At 50.0% G+C, this 20,391-nt stretch overlaps 3 protein-coding genes across 3 annotated transcripts; 2 read left to right on the forward strand and 1 right to left on the reverse strand.

Annotated features, from left to right (window-relative positions):
- Window positions 1–503: 503 nt before the first annotated feature.
- Window positions 504–2,227, forward strand: THITE_2114066 (uncharacterized protein). The gene is made up of 3 exons (XM_003652453.1): window positions 504–724; window positions 784–1,856; window positions 1,911–2,227. Exons 2-3 carry the CDS (start codon window positions 865–867, stop codon window positions 2,044–2,046), a joined length of 1,128 nt encoding a protein of 375 aa, XP_003652501.1. The 5' UTR covers window positions 504–724; window positions 784–864; the 3' UTR covers window positions 2,047–2,227.
- An 11,692-nt stretch (window positions 2,228–13,919) lies between these two features.
- On the forward strand, window positions 13,920–15,020 carry THITE_2114071 (uncharacterized protein). Its single transcript, XM_003652454.1, has one exon. It carries the CDS (start codon window positions 14,080–14,082, stop codon window positions 14,944–14,946), a length of 867 nt encoding a protein of 288 aa, XP_003652502.1. The 5' UTR covers window positions 13,920–14,079; the 3' UTR covers window positions 14,947–15,020.
- Window positions 15,021–17,520: 2,500 nt separating this feature from the next.
- On the reverse strand, window positions 17,521–19,727 carry THITE_9889 (uncharacterized protein; the record flags this gene model as incomplete). Its single annotated transcript, XM_003652455.1, has 3 exons — window positions 17,521–18,161; window positions 18,227–19,334; window positions 19,506–19,727. Coding segments are annotated over 3 exons (1,971 nt in total), but the record flags the coding sequence as incomplete, so codon positions are not given.
- Window positions 19,728–20,391: the final 664 nt, after the last annotated feature.

Here is a 20,391-nt window from a genome sequence, read left to right on the forward strand (position 1 = left end):
CCTGGACGGTGGTTGTTTTGTTTTGACTGCGCTCGTCACTGTGTGCCCAGGCTTTCCTCCCGGCCCTCGGTGCTGATTCATGAGACAGCCATGAGAGTTGACGCTGATTGTGCGCCTGCAAGATGCCCGAAGGAAGGACTCGGACGGGTGTATTCCAATTCATCAGGATCTTGGAGGTTGCGGATGGTGTCCCCAACCTGAAGCGCTCAGCGACGGTAGCGTCGCACGGGCGAGCATGGAATAGAATCCTTCCCCCCGTAGGGACTCTTTGTCGTCTTCCATTCTTCCTTGCTTGTCTTCGCTCGCTGTTCGCTCAATCCTGCCTTGGTCGCCTCGCTCACCTCGATTGACTCGGGAGGAATCAGTTCTTTCTGCACGTCCGGGGACGAGGTCCTGCTGTGTACCCAGTCACCTTGGCCACGAGGCTCAGGTAAACAAACCCCTTTTGTTGGGCATGGATGGTTTTCAAAGAGGGTTTGCTCGGCTGGAACGATTGGGCAGCGAGAATTTTACTTGATCCCGACAATACTTATAGCCTTTGCAGGCGTCAACTGACTTGAATCCTGGTTTCCGGCTCCATCACCGCACCGAGGAACCGACTGCTGAACAATTTGCACATTATCAGACAACTGCAGTGTCGTCATATCAACACAGCCGACCAACGGAGCTCTTATCAACAGACTCGAGTCGCCCATTCCAGTCGACGTTTGTTTGACGCTGCAGAGTGAGCATCGCATTCTTTGACCGACTGCCCAACCGAAGAGTAGCACTAACCACCTGCAGTCGCCCAACAGCCGGCTGAGTGCAGTCACAAGTTCGGCCAGGCCAGCAGAACTAAGGTGCCGGCTTCTGCAAGACCTGTTGATGAAATATGTGAAACCTCTGCCCGCGGACAAGCACTCACACGGTGTGGCCGATTCAGCCTCTGCCATCGCCAAGCAAATTGGCCAGATGGCGCAGAAACGGACGGTATCATACGCCGATGTCCTCAGGGGCCACAAATTGCTAGAGCCTGCCGAGGCAACCCACCAGGCAGAGCCAGCAAAGGTTTGCAAGCAGACCCAAAATGATCGCGATAAGGCAACTCAGGGCAGCGACGCGGCGTTTCCTCCGCTCGGGCAAGCTAAGAAGGACCCGTCCGCGATATCCCCCAGCCGCAAGGGTCGGAAAGATGTACAGCGGCAGCCGTCAAAAACTGCTTTCTCTTACGCTGAAGCTGTGAAGGGAAAGTCATCAACGGTTGCCCTTAGACCCAAGAGGATCAGACCAGGCTGGGAAGTCAACACCGAGACGTCGTCGCCTTTTACCAAGTCCACGGCCCCGGAGCCGGGCTTGGCCGCATCATTTCCAAGGGCAGAGGCAGGCGATTCACATGCAGAGTCCCTGCAGGGTGGCGATGTGGGTGATGGTTGCTATTATGACGGAATATCTTTCCATCCTGCAGCAAGCGCACGTCGCTTGCGTATGCGGGACTCTTCATCTCAGCCACGTGCGGCGAAGAGGCCGAGCAACCGCCAAATGCACCATTCGGTCCCAGGGCAACAGTGGGCGGAGGTGCAGAAAGCGGCCCCAAGATCAAATGCCATTCTACCAGCCATCTATAACCCGAAGCTGCGGCGCTTCTCTGCCGGAGCCACTGCTTCATCGCATTCGTTGCGAGTTCGCTCTGCGCCTCTTCCAGATGCGTCCTCCGCACCTCCATCAGCTACGTTCCGCCAAGGGTTACCAGACGATAAGGTAATCGAGGAAGCCATTCAACGGGCGATCATCGCCGAGAATAAGAGAATTGAAATGTGCAATCAGAGAGCCGACCGCACCTTCGCAGCCATCGCTGCCCATGACCGGGGCGAGATCTCGTAAGTAGTGTGCTCCCGATCACCACGGCACTCTCTCAGCTGACCCATGAGCAGACTCTGGGATATGCCATACGAGTGGGACGTTCTGCTCACATGCGGCGGAAGCTCCTGGTTCGTTCATCACGACATCCTGTGCCGCGAGTCGGACTGGTTCAGGGAACGGCTGCCGCCCAAGGACCGAGTAAGTTGACAGACGAACCCCCGAATGCGATGCGACGAGACCGCCCTCTCTTTTCCGCACACTAACACACAAGCCAGAACGGCGGATACGTCACCTTCGACTGCAGCGACCTCCCGCGCGAGCAACTCGCCCACGCCTTATTCTACTTGTACAACAAGAGTCAGTCCAGTCCAGTCCCCGAACCTGCTTCCCCGCTCTCCATCCATTCCCCATCATCATCATGATCACCATCAAACCACAAACTAACACCCTCCCGATATCCAGCCGCCGCCCTCGCGCCCGCGCGCCTCACGACCGCCCTCGAGGGCGACGCCATCCGCCGCTGCGTCTTCCTGTACATCTGCGGCGCGTGCGTCAGCATCGCCTCGCTCATGGACGCCGCGCTCGAGCAGCTCGACGAGGCGGCCTTCGTGCTGGCGTCCTTCTTCGCGCAGACCCCGCGCGCCACGCTCGAGACGCTCGACCTGTCGCGCCTGACCTCGCCGCTGCACTTTGCGCTGCACATGGTGTACGAGCAGCAACAGCAGCAACAACAAGGCGGCGGTGGCAGTGGTAGTGGCGGTAGCAGTAGTGGTGGCAGTGGAGGCGGTGGTGGCAGTCTAGCCATGTTCCGGCTGCGGGCGGCGGTCGCGCACCTGCTGGACGCGACGCTGCTGTGGCTGGTGCTCAACGGGCCGTTCCGCGACGGCGCCTTCGCCCTGCGCTGGGTGCCCTGGCTGTACCCCAACATCGTGAGCGACAGCGTCTGGTTCCGGCGGCACGGCGTGCTGGACGCGCTGTGGGCGCTGCACGAGCGGCGGTTCGGGCTGGTGCCGGGTGGGAAGGAGAAGGAGGAGGAAAAGGAGGGCGACGAGGAGGGGCTGCCGCGCCGCGCGGCTGAGAGCCGCCGGAGGCTCTCGTCTGGTGCCGGGGGCAGCAGGGCGAGGAAGAAGAAGAAGACATCGAAGGAGAAGGAAGGGGAGAAGTAAGATTGGGCGTCCTGGCGAGACGGCGGTGGTGATGAGGGAAAAGGGGTTGAAGGTCAACAGCTCCGAAGACAGCCTCCCCTTCACCCCCGCGGTCTCGTCCGCCTGTGGTCCTTGCCCTCTTTTTCGCTTTATTTTCTCTTTCTTTACCCGAGTCATTGGCTCAGTTTGTTCACATCTCGCCGACATCACGATATTTGCGTTTGAGCCTACCTCGGCGTCCCTCGGTTTTCGGCGTTCGGCATTCGGCGCTCTTCAGCAGGTTGGATTGTGGCGTTTACAAAAGGGGGAGGCGTCTCGACGGGTAGGGCTTTGTTTGGTCACATTGTTGGTTTACTTGCTGCATTGCATGTACAATGAGTTGGGTGGGGATATCGGGAGAGGTGTTGCTGCTTGTTATTCTGCAACACTTCTCATGTACATCCCCGAATGTTTTCGGGGCATTGTCTGAGGAAAGCTGGGAGGATTGCATTGTACGGATAGATAGCAAGCCCCTCTCCTGGATGGACGGAGGTCCGGGATTCGGAAAGTATTTGCTCAGCAGGTAGACACAGGCGCAATCATGTGCCCAATTGGCCTCGGAAGTCTCAAGGTCCTCGACCAGTGTCTGCCGAGTCCAGAGAGCGCCCTGTGCATCAGTATCTGCCATTATTGGTGGGGGAACAGGTGATGCCAACGACTGGTGGATGTGGTAGCAGTACTGGCAAGACACGTTACGCAGCACGAGACTCACGGTAGACAACCATGCATACGACACCCTATCGGCAGCCAGTTGGAATGGTTTTACTGTCTGACTGGTACCACTTCTGATGCATGCGGTGACACACGGCAAATGCGGTCTAAATGAGTGGTGTCCAAGGCAGAACGACCGCTCTGGGCTTCTAACGGCGCGGGGCTTCTTGTGTGAGCCATCACTCAGGTCACCCTCAACAACCAAGTATTCAGCCCCTGGATGTGTTTGATACTCCTCGGCGGCAGCAGGACTTAATAAGCTAACAACCAACCTACCTGCTTTGTCCGTATATGCTGTGGATGCGGACGTAGTAGAGCGGCGCTGCACCAATGAATGAGGACCTAGTTCAGCCATCCGGCAAGCTCGGGCTGGGGAATATGTACGTGTTCCCTCCCGGACTAGGCAGGAGTAAGGGAGAACTGCGGGGACCATCCCGACACAGAGTGGTAGCAACCTCGGAGGATGGGGAAGGAATGGGTGTGGACGTGGATGTGGGCGCCTAATGCTAATCGGAGCTTTATTATTGTTGTTGTTTGTCACCGCACCAGCAGGCTTCCAAGAGAATGGAGAGCCAGAATGTCGGCTGCCGTCTGCCTGCTTGAGCAGTGCTTCGTTCCTGCCTCTCCGGCGAAGTCACGATATCCAACATGGAAGGAACGGCCCGTGACGCAGTAACCAAACAGGCTCGGAGTGAACAGGACGAAAACCCAACCTGGAAGAGATCCTGGCCCTAGTTGGCACCACCCTCCGGCCGCCACGCATAAGCACCTAACGGGAGCGTCCATGGCCACCGGTCTCGAGTTTATCGCCGTTAGCCAGAGGACGTACGGATCATGCTTTGAATCAGTGAACTACACTATTCCTGTAACTAACTTAGTAAGCGGTGCGCATTCAACACAGGTTAGGCCGCCAGCAGATGCAGGTTTCCACAGTACTCAACATACGGAGTACAACAAGGCCAGTCGTCGATCCACGCTACCCCTCGCCAATCTCGGACTAGTGCAACCTGGTGCAAGCAAGGCATGGCCGCCGGGAGGGGCATCCGTGCGAGGTTGCCAGATCCATCTGAATCTGGGCCAATCTTGCACTGGTATTCCGTAGCTGTGGCTTCTGTGGTAGTTCTATCGTGCAGCATGGGATTGGCCAGATGCAGCTCCCAGCCGGCTCCTCAGACAACGCCTCCCTGCCAGCGAAAATGGCGACTTGAGCATTTGCGACTTGGATGTTCCCCAAGCCGCCGTGGGCTGGGATGGGAGCTTGCAGGCATCCTCCATGCATCGGAGAAAGGTTGTGAAAAGGCCGTCTGCGAAGATGGGTGCTTCTCGCTAAGCTCGAGCGTGAATGGCGCCCGTACTTAGGTTACTCTGTGCTTCGTGTGTAGCAGTCTCTCCAACAGTTGGCTGAGCCATCAGTCGACCTTGGGCGGAGCGAGGTTCCGTCTTGACGCCGGCGGCGCCCAGGCGTACGATGCTCCTCGTATTTCCCTAAACGAGACTAGGGGTTGGTAGCCCGCTTCGCGGGCTGCGCGTAGCTATTTCAATCCTTTTTCTTGGCAGTGCCACAACCACCCACTTTTTCTATAACCACCCACTTTTTCCACACCTACATACCCACCTTTTCTAGTGTATACGACATTCATCCTATAGAACCACGTATATCCGTTGTGGCTTAGCTTAGCGGCGTATTTGTAAGCATTTACTAATCCGTTACCTCTTTTCTAGGCTTTTCCTAGGCTTTTCCTAGGCGATTAGAGCGAGTCTAACGCGTATATAGAAGCTGCTTATATATAGAAGTAGAATCGCTATACTTTAAAACTAAAAACCTAGATCCTTCGCAACGAACCGACTAATAACTACGTCGCTATTAACTAACTAGCTATCGAATATAATTGTATATATACTAGCTTAATCACTATATATAAATAGCGATTTTTAACGACTATTAGATACCTCCTATACTTTCGAACAACGAAGCGGACTCGCCTCTATTATCTGTCGAAGTGGACAAAGACGTCTAATATAGCGATACCCTCTATAAGCCACTTACATCTACGTCGACTACTATAGCGATAGACGTATAAGGGGAAGATAACGAAGCTAAAGATATAGCTATAGAAATGTAAAGAGAGGGGAATAAAGGTAGCGAAATAAAGGTCCTAGTAAGTATCTTTATAAAGGACGTTATCCTTGAGGCTATACGAAACTTTCCTAAGCCTACAAAGTATATATAGGACCTACTAAAGTTTAAGGTATATAGCGATCTATAACAACAATGGGATACCAACGTTAATATACCTATAGGTAGTCTACGATGTCTATTTATAGATAGATCTTTATAATTTAGATAAGTACTACAATATCAACTTTGATTATACAACTAACTTTAAATCTCTACTAATATAAATTATAGGCAACGATCCTAATAATAGTGAATATAAGCATTATAATAAAGGTCTAGGCCTATATATAAACTACGTTATATTGTAGGACAATATAGGTAATAGCTACTATACTAGCTACTACTACAACTTAGATAGTACTAGGTATAGCTATTTTAAAGGAAGTAGTAAGTATAGTCCTCCTAATATATCTATAATATACTTTGTAGCTAATATATATATAATAGAGTTAGAGATACCTTGTAAACGCTATATTATAAAGGATCTAACCCCTCCCCTTTCCCCTCTACTCTCCCCTTAGTCGATACCTAAGCTATATAAGTATTATACTACACTTATAAAGTGTAAGTCAGAGCTTGAAGTAGTTATCTCCTTTAAACGTTTATACTCTATAATAGACGTATTATTTTCCGTTAGCTCCTAGTAGTTCAACGACCTATATATACTTTCGTAGCCTACTCCCTATACAATAGTAGCTCCTACTATATACCTTGTTCTAAGAGATAAGTTTATACCTCTTATCTATAATAGTCGTTATAGGGCTAGGGAGAAGGCTATACGCCTATTGAATAACGACTTTGCTATACCTACCTATTATAGCTTATATTACCTAAGAGAGAATAGACACTACGCTATATATAGCGAATTTATAAACTCTGTTAAACGCATTAACTGCTATATCGAGCTTATTTATAAGCTCTTTCTATACCTATCTACGAAAGAAGAGTAGACTTTTATAGAGGCTCTTAAAGATATAGCTAATCTACTTAATATATCTATAGTAGACAAACTATAGAGGAAAGAGATATGATTAAGGAACGTAAGTTATAATGAACCTACTTAATAGGTCTATAAAGGATATACTATAGAGGAGAGAAACGTATTTACTAGCTATAGGTGCAAAGTATTATATACCTAGAGTGTAAAATCTAGAATAGTGTTGTATATATAGAATATAGAAATTTAGAATAGCGTTGTATATCTTAGCTATAATAGTGTTATATACCTAGACTATAGGAATTTAAAATAGCGTTTAATATAGGTATAAAGCATTAGTTAGTATATAGTATACCTTGACTAGAATAATCTATAATAGCGTTTAACAACTATATTATAATATTAGTACCTCTAGGTATACAATGTTTATAAACTTCCCGCCCTATACCCCTAAATCCAATAAATATATATAAACATTATAAATATCTATAACCTGAGATATAGCTATATAAAACTAGCTATAAGAAAATATAGGCTCTTAAAAATCGATACTAATATAAGAAAAAGACTATCCCTAAGACTTGTTAATAGTTATTACAAAGTAAAGGCGAACTAGAAACTACCTACAAACAATAATATAAGGAAAGTCCTCCTCTAAAGAACTCAACTTGATCTTTAGAATTATCTGCAACTGCCTAGTAAAGTCACTTATTAAGATTCGCCTTTTAATAACGGACAAAGCAAGCTAAGTTACAACCAACTAAGTCCTATTATAGAGCCTACTACTAGGGTCAAGGTTTCAAAGTAAAAGAATAGGGGCTCTAACTTTTAAAGTTAAGATAGTAGGTAAAATAGAAGCAAAGTCTAAGGAAAATAAAAAATTAGAAGACAATATAAAAGCGTTAAAATCCTTGCTATTAGAAGGGTTTTCCATTTCATTAACAAAGAGATACTAAGTTTCTTAACCTAGAACTAAAGAAATAATAGCTACATTGATAGAACTTATAGTCGTATTGCAAAGGCAAAGAATTACTTAGCTTATAAACACTGTCGAGTCTATTATAGTGTACTTGAGTAAATGTATAGGATAGACCTAATTAACTAACTACTTTTATATAAAATAGAGTATAAAGGGGGGGAGGGGATCAATAGAGCTATAGAAGTAAGGATTATAACTTAGATCCTACAACCAATTTATAAAAGTATAGTTATCAACATTAGCTCCCTATACTCGTATATTCTCCGTTAATCTCTAGACCTATAGCTAAGGCTAAATAGACGAGTTCTATAGATAAGTTCAAACAATATAATACTTATTACCGTTGTAAACAATAGGTAGGATTTATATAAAGTCCCCCCCTAATACAACTAGAACTCCTTTAAAGAGGCTATCGCAATTGTAAATATCTTGTAATATACGATCTATAGCTTCGAAGCAGTAGTAGTACTATATTAGAACCTTGTCCTAGATAATAAGCTTAGTATATTGTAAAAGAGTTGTAAGCTAAGTGTTCTTCTAAACTATATAAGTACTAGCGTCTATAATGTTGATTAGAATTTTAAAATGGCTATAAGAAGTATAGCTACTATTGAGAAGGAGAGCTATAATACCGGAAGAAGCAATGTAAAGGATGATATACCTTTATAAACAAAAGAAAGAAGAGAAACAACGATATAAAAAGGTTTTACTAATCCTACTAGTGCCTTAGATAAAAAAATAGGCTATTTCAAAGTATAAGTCGACTATAGCTATAATCTCTATAAAGAGAGCTACTTAGCTAGCGTTTAACCGAGATTAAATGCTTATAAAGAGGGCCTCCTACTATTAACGGTTATAACTAAGCTCCGCCTATAATAGAGGGTTCCGCTCTATATCCTTTTAGTAGTAACGAATAGCTAGTAAACCAAAGTTGACTAAACATTTATCGCTATTAGCTAGTAGCTAATTCAATAAAAAGAGCCTAAAGTTGAAATATAGTTCTTCTAAGTCTAGCAGGACATCTATAATATATTTGAAGTAGTATAGAAGATCGTTGTAAAAAGAATTGTAAAACTGTAACTATAGCGCTACTAAGTCTATTGTCACACGCAACTGTGGCAAGGGCACCCATGACCGCACCGCGGTCAGGGGTGACGAATGTTCCCTTAAAAAAGGGAACCTCGCCCGCAACCCCTTCGTAGAATAGTAGACTGCATCAACATACTTTTGTGACATATACTAGTGTTTAGGAGTGCCGCCTCATTAGCTGACGAGGCTGAGAGGCATTGATCTTTCTCACCCTCACACGTTTACCGCTAGATGGTTACCGATCACCATCTGCGTGTAACATCTACAATGTTATTAGTAAAGAGGCTAATAGCAAAAAGCTTACGAAGGGTATACCCTATTTACTAGTTCGTAGCCTCGTCGAAGTATATAATCTAGCTCTAGTCAGAGTCGAGTAGGCTAGCTACAATGTATATAGCTCGAAAGGTAGAATATTCGTATCCATTTATAGTCTACAAATAGGTAAACGACTAAGTACTAGGGACTAAACAAAGAAGAAGATAAAGAAAATACTGCTTACCTATAGTAGAAGGAACGTAGTATATACGCCTAATAGCAGTACTATAGATATAGGGCTTCTACTCTCGTAACCGCTTGTCCTAGACGAAGTATAAAGGAAAATCAATATAGAGGATATTGCAAATATCTTTATAGGCTACGTTATAAGTAAAGAATACTTCTAGCTCTATAGTCCTACGTTCCAACGCTTCTGTAAGCTCCTTAGGAGTGCTATCTACCTAGAAAACAATGTATTACTAATACTCGAGATAGACTAGAAGGCGATAAACAAGGGGGAACTTACGATAGGTGTGAAATTCGAAGAGCTATATAATCGCCTCTACTAAACTAACGTATTAATATTACAAATAGGTATTAACCTTATTAAGCTAGTTACTTATAGAGAGTTGAACTATCGACTGATTAGTCCCTTTGTAAATATATTTATATATATATTTAATAGACTTTATAGACGTATAAATCTCTATATTAATATAGGCAATATATTTATAAGAGAGATAAAGGTTGTAAAGTACAACTTAATGGTTGTTAAGTTGTACTTTGTAGCTATTGACCTTATAAGTAACTGTTTACCTAGTGTCTCAATAGTAATAGATAAGATACCTATTTTTTAGGATAATAGTCTCCTCTATAAACGCCTTTAGAAAGCGCTTCGAATAGCTCGCAATCCTTATATAAGAGTTACAAACTATACAAAGAGAGGTAGGGTTATTAGAACTATATAGCCTATAAATTATATTACTTATAATAATAGCCTACAACTAGCTATTAGGATCCTTCGCCTCCGTTGGAAGCTTAGCCTAGATAATATAGTCGACGTTGGTAAATATAAGAAATAGACGTATAAACTTTTACGAAAGGAAAAGTAAAATATAGCGATATAGAAGCCTATACTTCTAGTATTCAATAGTTTAAACAATACCTATAAACTCGCTAAATAGGTTGCTATACTAAAGCTTGTAAAGGATAGTTTGGTATTTAAGCTTAAAGATATAGCTAACAATATTAGAGTAGTCTACTATAGTCTAGCTTAGAAGAAGCTTTCGCTAGATCTCTACCTAGTTTAGGTTAGCTATAACTATAATAAATAATGTAGGATAACCTAGCTTATAGACAATAGCTATTAAATCCTAATAGTACTAAGCAATAAAGTATAGGCCTTTAACGTAGCTTACAAATAGGACAATTCGCTACCTAAGCTTATAAACATCGCTATTACCTAGCTATAGCTAGTCCTATACTCTTTAGTACAATTCTATATATAGTTCCTTTTAGTTGTTGCAAATCTAATGTAGCTTTTACTAATTGCTTATAGCCTAAAAGTCCACTAAGAACTGCTAGAACAACTAGCGAAAAAGGAAAGGCGTTTAGCTATAACCTACGTAAAGATATAATAGATACCAACACTACTACCTAAACTTAATACTTAGTTGAGTATAGCCTTACCTTTAGCCGTTATAGAGCTATAAGCCCTAGTAAAAGCTAGGATCTTTAAATAGAAATATCAAAGGATAGGCCAATAGGAAATAGGTAGAGTAATATAGGTAAATATAGTACTAGGCCTATATAGAGCTATCGTCTAAGCAGTATATAAGGACGACATTGCGAAAATTAGGCCCTAAATTCTCCTCTAGAATAAGAATAGCTACCTTATCTACTATTAGTAGATTCTTATAGCAACGGTCGTAACTATAGCTATAGTCTATAACTAAATGCAACTAAGGTATAATTACGACTTACAATATAGCTAGGCTCTAAAGAAAGTGCTCCTTTGCAATTAAATAGATACGAATAAAGGGGTTATATTAATAGAGAAAGTCTATAAAGCGTATTATAAAATTGTAATCGGAGTCTATAAAGAAGAAAGTTCGATATATAACAATAGCCTACAGATTATAAAAAAAAAGCTAAGTATACTAAGAAGGCTTTTTAAGTACCTCTATAAAAGGGCTAGCAATATAATATAGGACGCTATAGATTTAAAAATCTATAGGCCTACTACTATAAACGTTGTAAGTAGTTTAATTTATAAAAATAGAAGTGAATATAAAAGCTAAGTTATAACAATAAAGATTATTATAAAAATAAGACCCCTAAGGATCTTATATATACAATAGGTAGTTAAAGAAGTATAAAAGACAGTAGCTTAATAAGAAAGAAACATCGCTCTATAGGCAATAGGAGCTAAATATAGGATTTATAGCTATAGAATTCTATAGTACTAAAGAGTATTAGCTAAGGAAGAAGATATAACAAATATATAAATGTATACTAAGACGCTCATCTATCTAATATAATATACTACATTTAGTATACTCGACGTCTATTAGACTAAGATTATACAATGCAACAGTTATATTGCCTATATAGACGTTAGCAATATATAGTAGTATAGGATAGTAGAGTAAGATTACGAATGTTATATAACCTATAAGAGGTAGCTAACTAGTAGGAACTATAGAATCGAGAGGTGGGAGGAGCTTAGGAGGGTCGAGAGCGTGAGCATAGCTACGCCTATGTACGTAACTACTATTATAAAAGACGTATATAGTATAAGGTACGCTATTGCAATAGGTCTAAAAGTCTAATAGTGGCTTATATATATAGCAACGGTTATAGAACGTAGACTAAGAAGTAGGAGGTTGGCGAAGAGGAGGTATATCGAGACACAAAGTGCAGTAGATCCAGAGAAGCGTAGCGATAAGAGAAAAGGGAGGAGGAGAGAGAGCAAAAAATTTTATATACCTAGAAAAGAGAGAGGATCTAGAAAAGGGGGAGCCGAGCTTTTTCTATAAAATTTATATATCTAAAAAGGGGGCTCGCACATCCGAAAAGGGGTAAGCGAAGCAAGGGGGAAAAAGCGCTAACAGACCTATACTCTATAGCTGTTATCTATTAACGGATATAGAAGATAGAGAGCAATAACAATTAGTTAAGGGAGACCCCTGTTTTATAGCTTAAAGGACCATCGCCTTATAGTAAAATTAAGAGCCGTTGTATAGTATATATATTAGATGCTTGGGAATAGCAACATATTTGCCAGCAGAGGGCGCAGCTTACTGTGTGCAGAGACTCCTTGCATCTGCATACGAGTTGGAGTTATACCACCTCTAGCCATTCGGAGAGCAAGGGTAAAGAAAGAATCGCGAGGTTCCTATATTATCCTTGCCAGTGGGCAGGGCAGCTCTTGGATCTCGCTTGCAGCTCCAAAGAGGAGGGGCAGATCTCGTGGCGAAGACTTCGTTTCAGTCATACCTGAGTCCCACCTCCGTCCACAGTAAGTAACAAGGGTCCTCATCTAGATGCTTGATCTTTGGTGGAGAGCTCAACAACGAATTCATCCATTGCTCCGTCTTCGAAAGACAGCTCAAACGATCGGACCGCCGATTTGGGGAAGATGCCAATTAGGTCTCGCCCTACCGTCTGTCGAATGCCACGGGCAACATTCGATCAATGGTGCCCAATGTAGTGCCAGAGCGGTTGCATGCCAGACTGCCCCCCTCCCTCCCCCTCCCCCAAGTCAATGTGCACTGTGAACTGTGTACGGTGGTAAAGGGATAAGGTAGTGTAGTCGAGTTACCCCGCATGCACGTTCAATTGGGTGCGCAGTGAGAGTGGAGCCCTGACGTCGTCCCCGGGCTTGGCTTCGCCCTAAAATGTTACTCCGGACAGGAGCGTGCACTAAGGTAGTCAAAGCCGGGATCCTTCCCCTGCTCGGGGAGCTGGGGAGCTGGGGCAGAGAAGGAACCCCGAACCCAGCCCAATTCCTGCACTGTCCATTGGCTCATCGAATGCTCCCAGAACCCTCCACTTCAAGGCGGTATCCAATCAGGGCGCTCGCAGCGATGAGCCCGTTGATAACTAACGTTAACTAGTTAGTGTAGTAATGGCGTTCCGCCCCTGTTGAGTGATCAACACCTTCAGCAGATGGCAAGTGCTCCTTGCTGAACCAGAAAGCATCCGAGGAGAGTCACCGGTTTCGCTCGCTCGTTTTATGGTTGTACACGAGGTTAAAATCTGCAGTTTTCCCCTCTCTTTCTCCCCTGGCTTATCTTTATCAACCTCCCTATTGCCCCATCGGCAGTCGCCCCCGTGACTCCAGCCCAACCACGTCACTCGAGTCAGAGCACCGTGTAAGCGTTTGAGAGATACCCCGCGCTAGCACCGCACCCGGCAAAGCCCAGACCTACCCGGCGATCACGGATTTCGGGGAACAAAGGACAGAGCGTGTCCGTTGCTCGGAAGAACAGGCGAGGACGGGTCTTCAAATCGATCGAGGAAGGCGCCGATCGCACTGGCGTCGGGCGACAAAGGGAAGAGGCAGAAGCCCGAAGCCACTGCATCCGGGAGTTGGACTGCTCTCATCAGATCATCGTTCGACCCCACACCAGCTACGTTGCCCATTTAAGCGTTTCGCATCCAGCACCTGCGCGCCACCAGTGCTCGCAGCTCGAACGATCCCAATTCATAGAACGTACGACTTTTGCGGCTCAGCCTGCCCTGCCTGCTTTGCGACTGGTTTCTTGTTTCTGTTTCCAAAACCATCTCGTTTCAGCGACAGGCCACCATTTGCGGCCGGCAGTCAGTCAGTGTCAGAGATTTCTGACTACCCCGATATAACAACTCCCATCTCCTTCAGCCGTCTTGATAACTCTCTTTTACGATGTCTTCGGAGAACCCCAACACCAACACCAACCCCAACGACATGGCACGGCAACGACACGGGTCCGTCACGTCAAGCGCCTTTGCCAGCCTTTTCAGAAACAACTCCGTCTCACAACCTCCCGTCACGGCCTTCCCCACGCCCTTGGCGTCAACCGCCGTGAACGACCAGCGCCGGAGACTCTCTGTCACCACGCTCGGTCTGTCGGGCTCTTCGCCGACCACACCCTCCGCTCTCCTGCGCCGTGCCAGCCTTTCCACCAATTCCGACTCCATTGATGAGAATGCCATCGAAGACGACGACGCCCGCACCACGCCGGCTGCACCCTTTTCCCGCCGCATGAGTTTTGGCGCCACCCAAGCTATGCGCAGCGTGCGAGGACCCACCAGTCCCGGCACCAGCGGTAGGCAGCCCCAGCAGATGCGCCGAAGCAGCACTGTCCGCGGTAGTCCAGCCACGCCGCCTCTTCCCACGACCGGCGTCGGCAACTACACGTGGGGCAAGATCACTTCTCAGGCAAGCACTGCAAATCAGCCAAGAACAAGTCCTGACTTGTGCTCCCCTCCCGGCCGATCAGACCAGGGCTTCAACTGGTCCGATCAGCTTAGGTCTCGCGCCGAGAGCGCCGTCGCCGCCGGCTCGCGGCCCTCCTTCTCCTTTGCCTCGGGCCTGAGCTCGTCACCCCCTCGTGCTCCGCCGGGCCCGGCCACGGCCCCGGTTCCGGGCCCCCTCAGTCCGCGTCATGACCGGGCCAGGTCCGTCTCCGACATGCCCCGTCCGCCGGCCCAGCCTCCCAAGCCACGGGCCCCTCAGAAGCCCGACCCTTTCCAGGAGAGGATCTTGAAAGGCGACTTCTACATGGACTAGTCAGTCCGTGATGGTCACGAGCAATCCGGCAGGATTTCTCTTCTTCGTAGGTGCATATGCACACATTGCCATGTTTTCTGGCTTTGATCCGCCATCCTGAGTTTTGGGATTGAGGTTGTTTTCTTACGTATCGTGCTGTCGGGGGCGTTCATTGCGCTTCTATCGAGACACTTGGGGGGCTTGGGCTGGACACACCTTTATGTGTTCTCTTTTTTACCTTCATGGTGTGTTTCGGAGCATGTCTTTCCGTCATGGTTGGGATTCTACGGCGAGCTGGTCTCTCCTTCCCCTCGAGAGAGTCGGCGGGAAACATTGAGCGGAGCAAGCAATGGAGTTACGGATGCCGGACGGAAGGAACCGACGAGCTGGTCTCTCCTTCCCCTCGAAAGAGTCGGCGAGAAACGTTGAGCGGAGCAAAGCAAAGGAGTTACGGATGCCGGACGGAAGGAACCGTCATTTATGTTGACGAGCGTCAGCTAGGGACTCGGGCAACTGGTTGGGCAATATGTTTATGGTTGGGCAATGAATGGGTTTAGGTAGCGAGGGCATATGGGACATCATGTTGTTGTCGGATCTTTTGGTCTCCTTCGCACGCCAGCGTGTATGATTAGGGCTACGGGGTTCTTTCTTGGGCCTTGGCTGCTGCCACTACGCCAGACTGGGACGGATAGGAAGGCAAATTGGGCCCGAGGGGGCGGAAAAGGGGTGGAGTGGAGGCGTTCGCACACTACCACCAGCTTGCGATCTGCGGATCGATCACCTGAAAATGGCAGATCTCACTTTTCTTTTTTTCCCTCTTCCTTTCCTTCACCGGTCTTCTCGCTCTCGTTGGGGCGCTGCCGGCTTTGTTTGGGCGTTCCCGTGACCTGGGGTGTTGTGTCAGTTTGCCAAGTGTATTGGCGGAATCGGTTCCGACTGTTTGCGGGGCGTTTTCTTTGTTGATGGCGGCGGTCGACGTCACGGGTATTGAGGTATTACCGGAGGAGGGACTTTTGAGGGTCGGAACAAGGGATTTTTGTTTTCTTTGATGCAGGCAGTTGTTGCTGTTGTTGGCTAGCGGACATTCATTCCGAGGACTTTCGGGGACTTCTTAGCAATTGTTTTTCCACACTGCTTAGTGTAGGCTGCTTGTCACAGCCGGCTGGATGGGGGCGTTTTCTCTTGTCCTTGCTTGTCTGAAGCGTGTGTCAGGCTGAGAATGGAAAATGGAATGTTCAGGCGGCGACATTCTGGAGCGATGAGTTGAACTTGGGATCTAGCGCGCAGGGTATGTATGTGTGTATGTGTACGCTACATTCATAGGGATATAAGCGGCTGTACTGCAAAGGTTCACTCGCTTACTGTTTGGTGAACATTTGGCCTGTGGGAGCAGAGGAGGGAGACGGGATGGGGAAACCACTTGCCCCTTTTTCCGGCAGTGACAGACCTGGTTCTCGATGAAAGCGGAGCGGTTCGATGGTAAGTGGAGAGGAAAACGAGTAGGCGGGATAGCGCGCCGCGATGAGGGGAGGAGGACCTAGTCAGGCTCTCTCCTTTCTACCTTGGACACTGAATCGGGTGGTCCCATACCTACTTTACTCAGACTTTGGTGTTACTGCCAGGGAGCGGAACCGAGGAGCGGTATGGGTCTGACAAAGAACGTGCTGGACTCAATGACACGTCTGGTTTCTCCTGACCACCTTTTAGCAGGGGCAGGGAGGCCGGGAAGGAGAGTCCGGATCAGGACGAAGCTGAGTCTGATTTATCGACTAGCAAGTGAGAAGCGTATTTGATAGCCAGACTACAGGACGCTCTAAAACGATACCGAACCTTAAACCCCCAATACAGCAGTCTCTAAACGCCATGCATGTGTTCCTCCAGCCTCCAGGTTAAGAATACACAGCACCTGACCCGCGAATCCCTCCCTCGCCCCTAAAATGACCGATAACCCGCGCCCAAGCCAGTACAGACCATGTGAATAGTACAGTGGGTAACAAGACACACAGTACTGCCCCCTCCAGATGCCGAAAGACCTTCCCACGTTAAGATTCATTTATCCCGCCCCAATGGTCCCGCAATGCTACTCCCCGTCAACTTAAGTCCTTCCACGTGCTAGAACCCAAACCCCCCACCCGAGTCTATCCCTACGCCCATGGGCGGGTACCACGAGTCCGGCTGCTGCATGGCATAGTCCATGCCGAAGCCGCCGTCGAAGAAGCCGCCGAGGGTCAGGTCCATGGCCTGGGCGAACCCGTCGCCGAAGTTGGCGTAGTCGTAGTCGAAGTCGGCGCTCGACGGGAACACGCTGTTCAGCCAGGGCGCCGGGCCGAGGTTCGACGCCATGGGGTTCTGCTGCGGCGTGACGCCCACCATGAACGGGGCGGCGTTGGCGGCGGGGGTCTCGGCTGGTGTGGTGGCTTGCTGCTGCTGGGACGCGGGCGTGGTGGGCGCGGCAGCGTCGTACATGAGCGGTTGCCTGTTGAGCCAAGAAGAAGGGCCCTGGGCGGCCGCTGGGACGGAGGTAGCAGTGGACGTTGGGAGAAGACCGGCATCGGTGGACGGCCGCGAGCCGCCTGTGGCCGGGGTCGGGGTAGCGGCCGAGTTGTGAGTCGCGACCTCGGACAGCAGCTGCAGCGGGGTGCTGGCGGTGGCCGGGTAGTCTGGTTGGGGCGGCGGCTGCGGCGCCGGAGTTGCGCTGCCGCGTTCCCCGCATCCCTGGGACGAGTACGACGGCAGCGTGGTTGCGTTGGCTCCGCCGTTCACACTTTGCTTCTGTTTGTGGAACCAAGAGCGGATCATCACGAGCACGACGAGGAACTTGACGGCCGGCCGACTCCGGTCGTCAGCGGCCGTAGCGCGGAACTTCTCGAGCAGGCTGTCCAGATAGTGCTCGACCTTCATGTTCTCCTTGTTGATGACCTTCCCCAGCTCGCTCTTGGGCGACGACGCGGCAAAGTACAACTTGATCAGGACGACAACAGCGTAGGCGACTCGCACGAAGTTGAAGACGGGCAGGCAGCGGATGGTCTGGACGTCAAGCGTGAGAAATACCTCAAAGATGCCGTCGATGGCCGTGAGACAGGCGGACAGGGCGTTGATGTGCGCCACAGACAGCGGGGCGTCCGACCCGAGGAGCGACAGGCTTGGGCTCAGTCTGCACTCGTCGGGGCTCTCGCTATACGTGGCGATTTCGTGCATGTAGAGGCTGATCACATGGAAGCTCATCCTAAGCGTTGCTGCGTCCTTCTTGTGAGCCTCAAAAACACGCAGAACAAAAGGCCAATCAATCTGCGGGACCTACGCTGCTGCAGCTCTCTCGGGATCGAGCTGCTGTACCTTTCCAACTCGCGTTCAAATGCCCTCAGCGCATGCTGCGTCCTAGCATCTGCGAGATTTGGCGTCGACGCGGGGTCGTCCATGGAGAACTGGATGCCAACCTCCTCGGCGAGCTTGTGCGTCCAGACGAGGTGGCACAGATACTTGTCCGTGGGCGCGGCGTCCGGCGACGACTCCAGGACGTCCATGCACTCGGCCATGAAAGGCGTCCAGCGGATCAGGTTGGGGCGGTGCAGCGCCATGGACGTGTTAGTGGCCATGAAGTAGCACGTCAACCAAGCCCGCCTGGCCTCGATGGTGGTCGGATCCGGCGGGGGCTGTTTCCGGAGCGGGTGGTCCCGCCAGGCCGACACGATGTGTTTCCTGAGCCCGCCTCTCACCGACTTCTTGCGGCCCAGGCCGATCTCGATAGCCATGACAGCGGCGATATGGACAAGCTGGTAGAACTTGAGCTCTTCGAACCGCTCGGGCGGCCAGTACCAGATGACGGCAACTTGGATGGCCTGCACGACTTCGAGGGTCTTGGTGCCGCGGATGATGATCCTCTCGGCCAGGGCCTGCATCAGCTCCTTGGTCAGGACGCGCTGCAGATTCGGCATCTCGGACGAGGCAGCCGCCATGATGGAAAGAAAGAGCAGCGGCTTGGTCGTCCTTAGGTCAGCCGCCGTCGTGCCCGTGGGGAGCACGACGCCGGGGAGGTGGGGGCACATGTGGGTCGTGTAGCGTATCAAGAACTCGTTCGCCAGAGTGATGCTCAGGATGCCCTTTTCGACGGGATCCGGAGAAGACTGCTCCCTCGCGGCCTCCGCGCCGGGCTGCGGGGTCGCAGAGCTCGAGGCCGAAGCGGCTTCCTTCATGGCAGCCACCGGCACAGCATCCTCAGTCGAGTCCCTCCTCTCGTCAAACTTCCGCTTGTGCCCAGCTACCGCACCCACGGGCAACGGCAGCGGCGGCGGCGGCAGGAGCGGCTGCAGAGGAGGAGCAGCAGCTGGGGCAGCAGCAGCAGCAGGAGGAGGTGGTGGTGGTGGAGGAGGAGGCGGCGGAGCAGGATACCTACTCACGCCGACCGCCTCCTCCTCCCTCCTCGCGCCAGCAGCACCACCGCCGCTGTTCACCCCATTATCCCCACCACCACCACCCTCACCCTCCCTCCCACCAAAGGCCCCCTCCACATCTCTCACCCAACCACCACTACCCACAGCAGCAACGGCCGACCCATGCCCATCCCCAGCACCAGCACCCACACCCCTGGCATGCAAGCTCGCGGTCAGCGCATCAATCTTCTTCTCCAGCTCCGCGACCCGGCTGTCCGTCTTCTTCTGGCGCTTGCGCGTCGGCTGCGTGACCACGCAGGCGCGCTTGGCCTTGACGCACCGGCGGCAGGGCCCGTCCGGGTCGGCCGGGTCCGGGTCGCAGCGGACCTTGAGGCCGCGGCACGACTCGCAGGCGCGGGGCTTCTTGGGTTCGGACGCATGGGCGGCGGCGGCGGCGGCGGCGCCTGTCAGGTCGGTCGTGGAGCTCGTTGGGAGGTCGTGGGTGTGTGGATCGGTGGTGGTTGTGGGGACGGAAGGGGGGGTTGCGGCGGAGGGGTCGGTGTGGGGGTTGGCGTTGTTGAGGAGGGGAGGGTGGGTAGATGAGGCCGGCGTGGATGCCGAGGGGTGGGTGGTGGTGGACGGGGTCGGCGCGGTGACGATGGAGCTGGGGGTCTGCGGAGAGAAAGCGGATGCCGTTGATGGTGCAGCTGGTGCAGGGGGTACGGCGTCATGTATCTGGGCGGCAGCGATGGCGTGGGCGTGGGCGTGTGTGCTCGGCGCTTGTTGTTGCTGGTGTTGCTGGTGCTGCTGCTGCTGCTGTGGCGCGTGCGACGACGGCCATGTCGGGCCCCGCGACGGCTGCGGGTTGGCGGTGGCGACGTCGTGCACGGCAGCAGCGGCCAGCGACGGCGCTGGTGCGGCCGTGCTGCTGACGCGGAGCCTGGTGTCGACGTCCATGCCGGGACAGCTAGCTAGCTGCCGGAACGGAGCCGCTAATTGCTGATTGCGCTGCCGATGATGTTACCGCGGCCCTTTCAGCGGCCGACTTCCGACGTCAGAGTCGGAGGTCGAGCATGTCGGAGCGCCTCGTCCGACG

The sequence above is a fragment of the Thermothielavioides terrestris genome, chromosome 2 (genome assembly GCF_000226115.1).
Source record: "Thermothielavioides terrestris NRRL 8126 chromosome 2, complete sequence".
Lineage (NCBI taxonomy): Eukaryota > Fungi > Ascomycota > Sordariomycetes > Sordariales > Chaetomiaceae > Thermothielavioides > Thermothielavioides terrestris.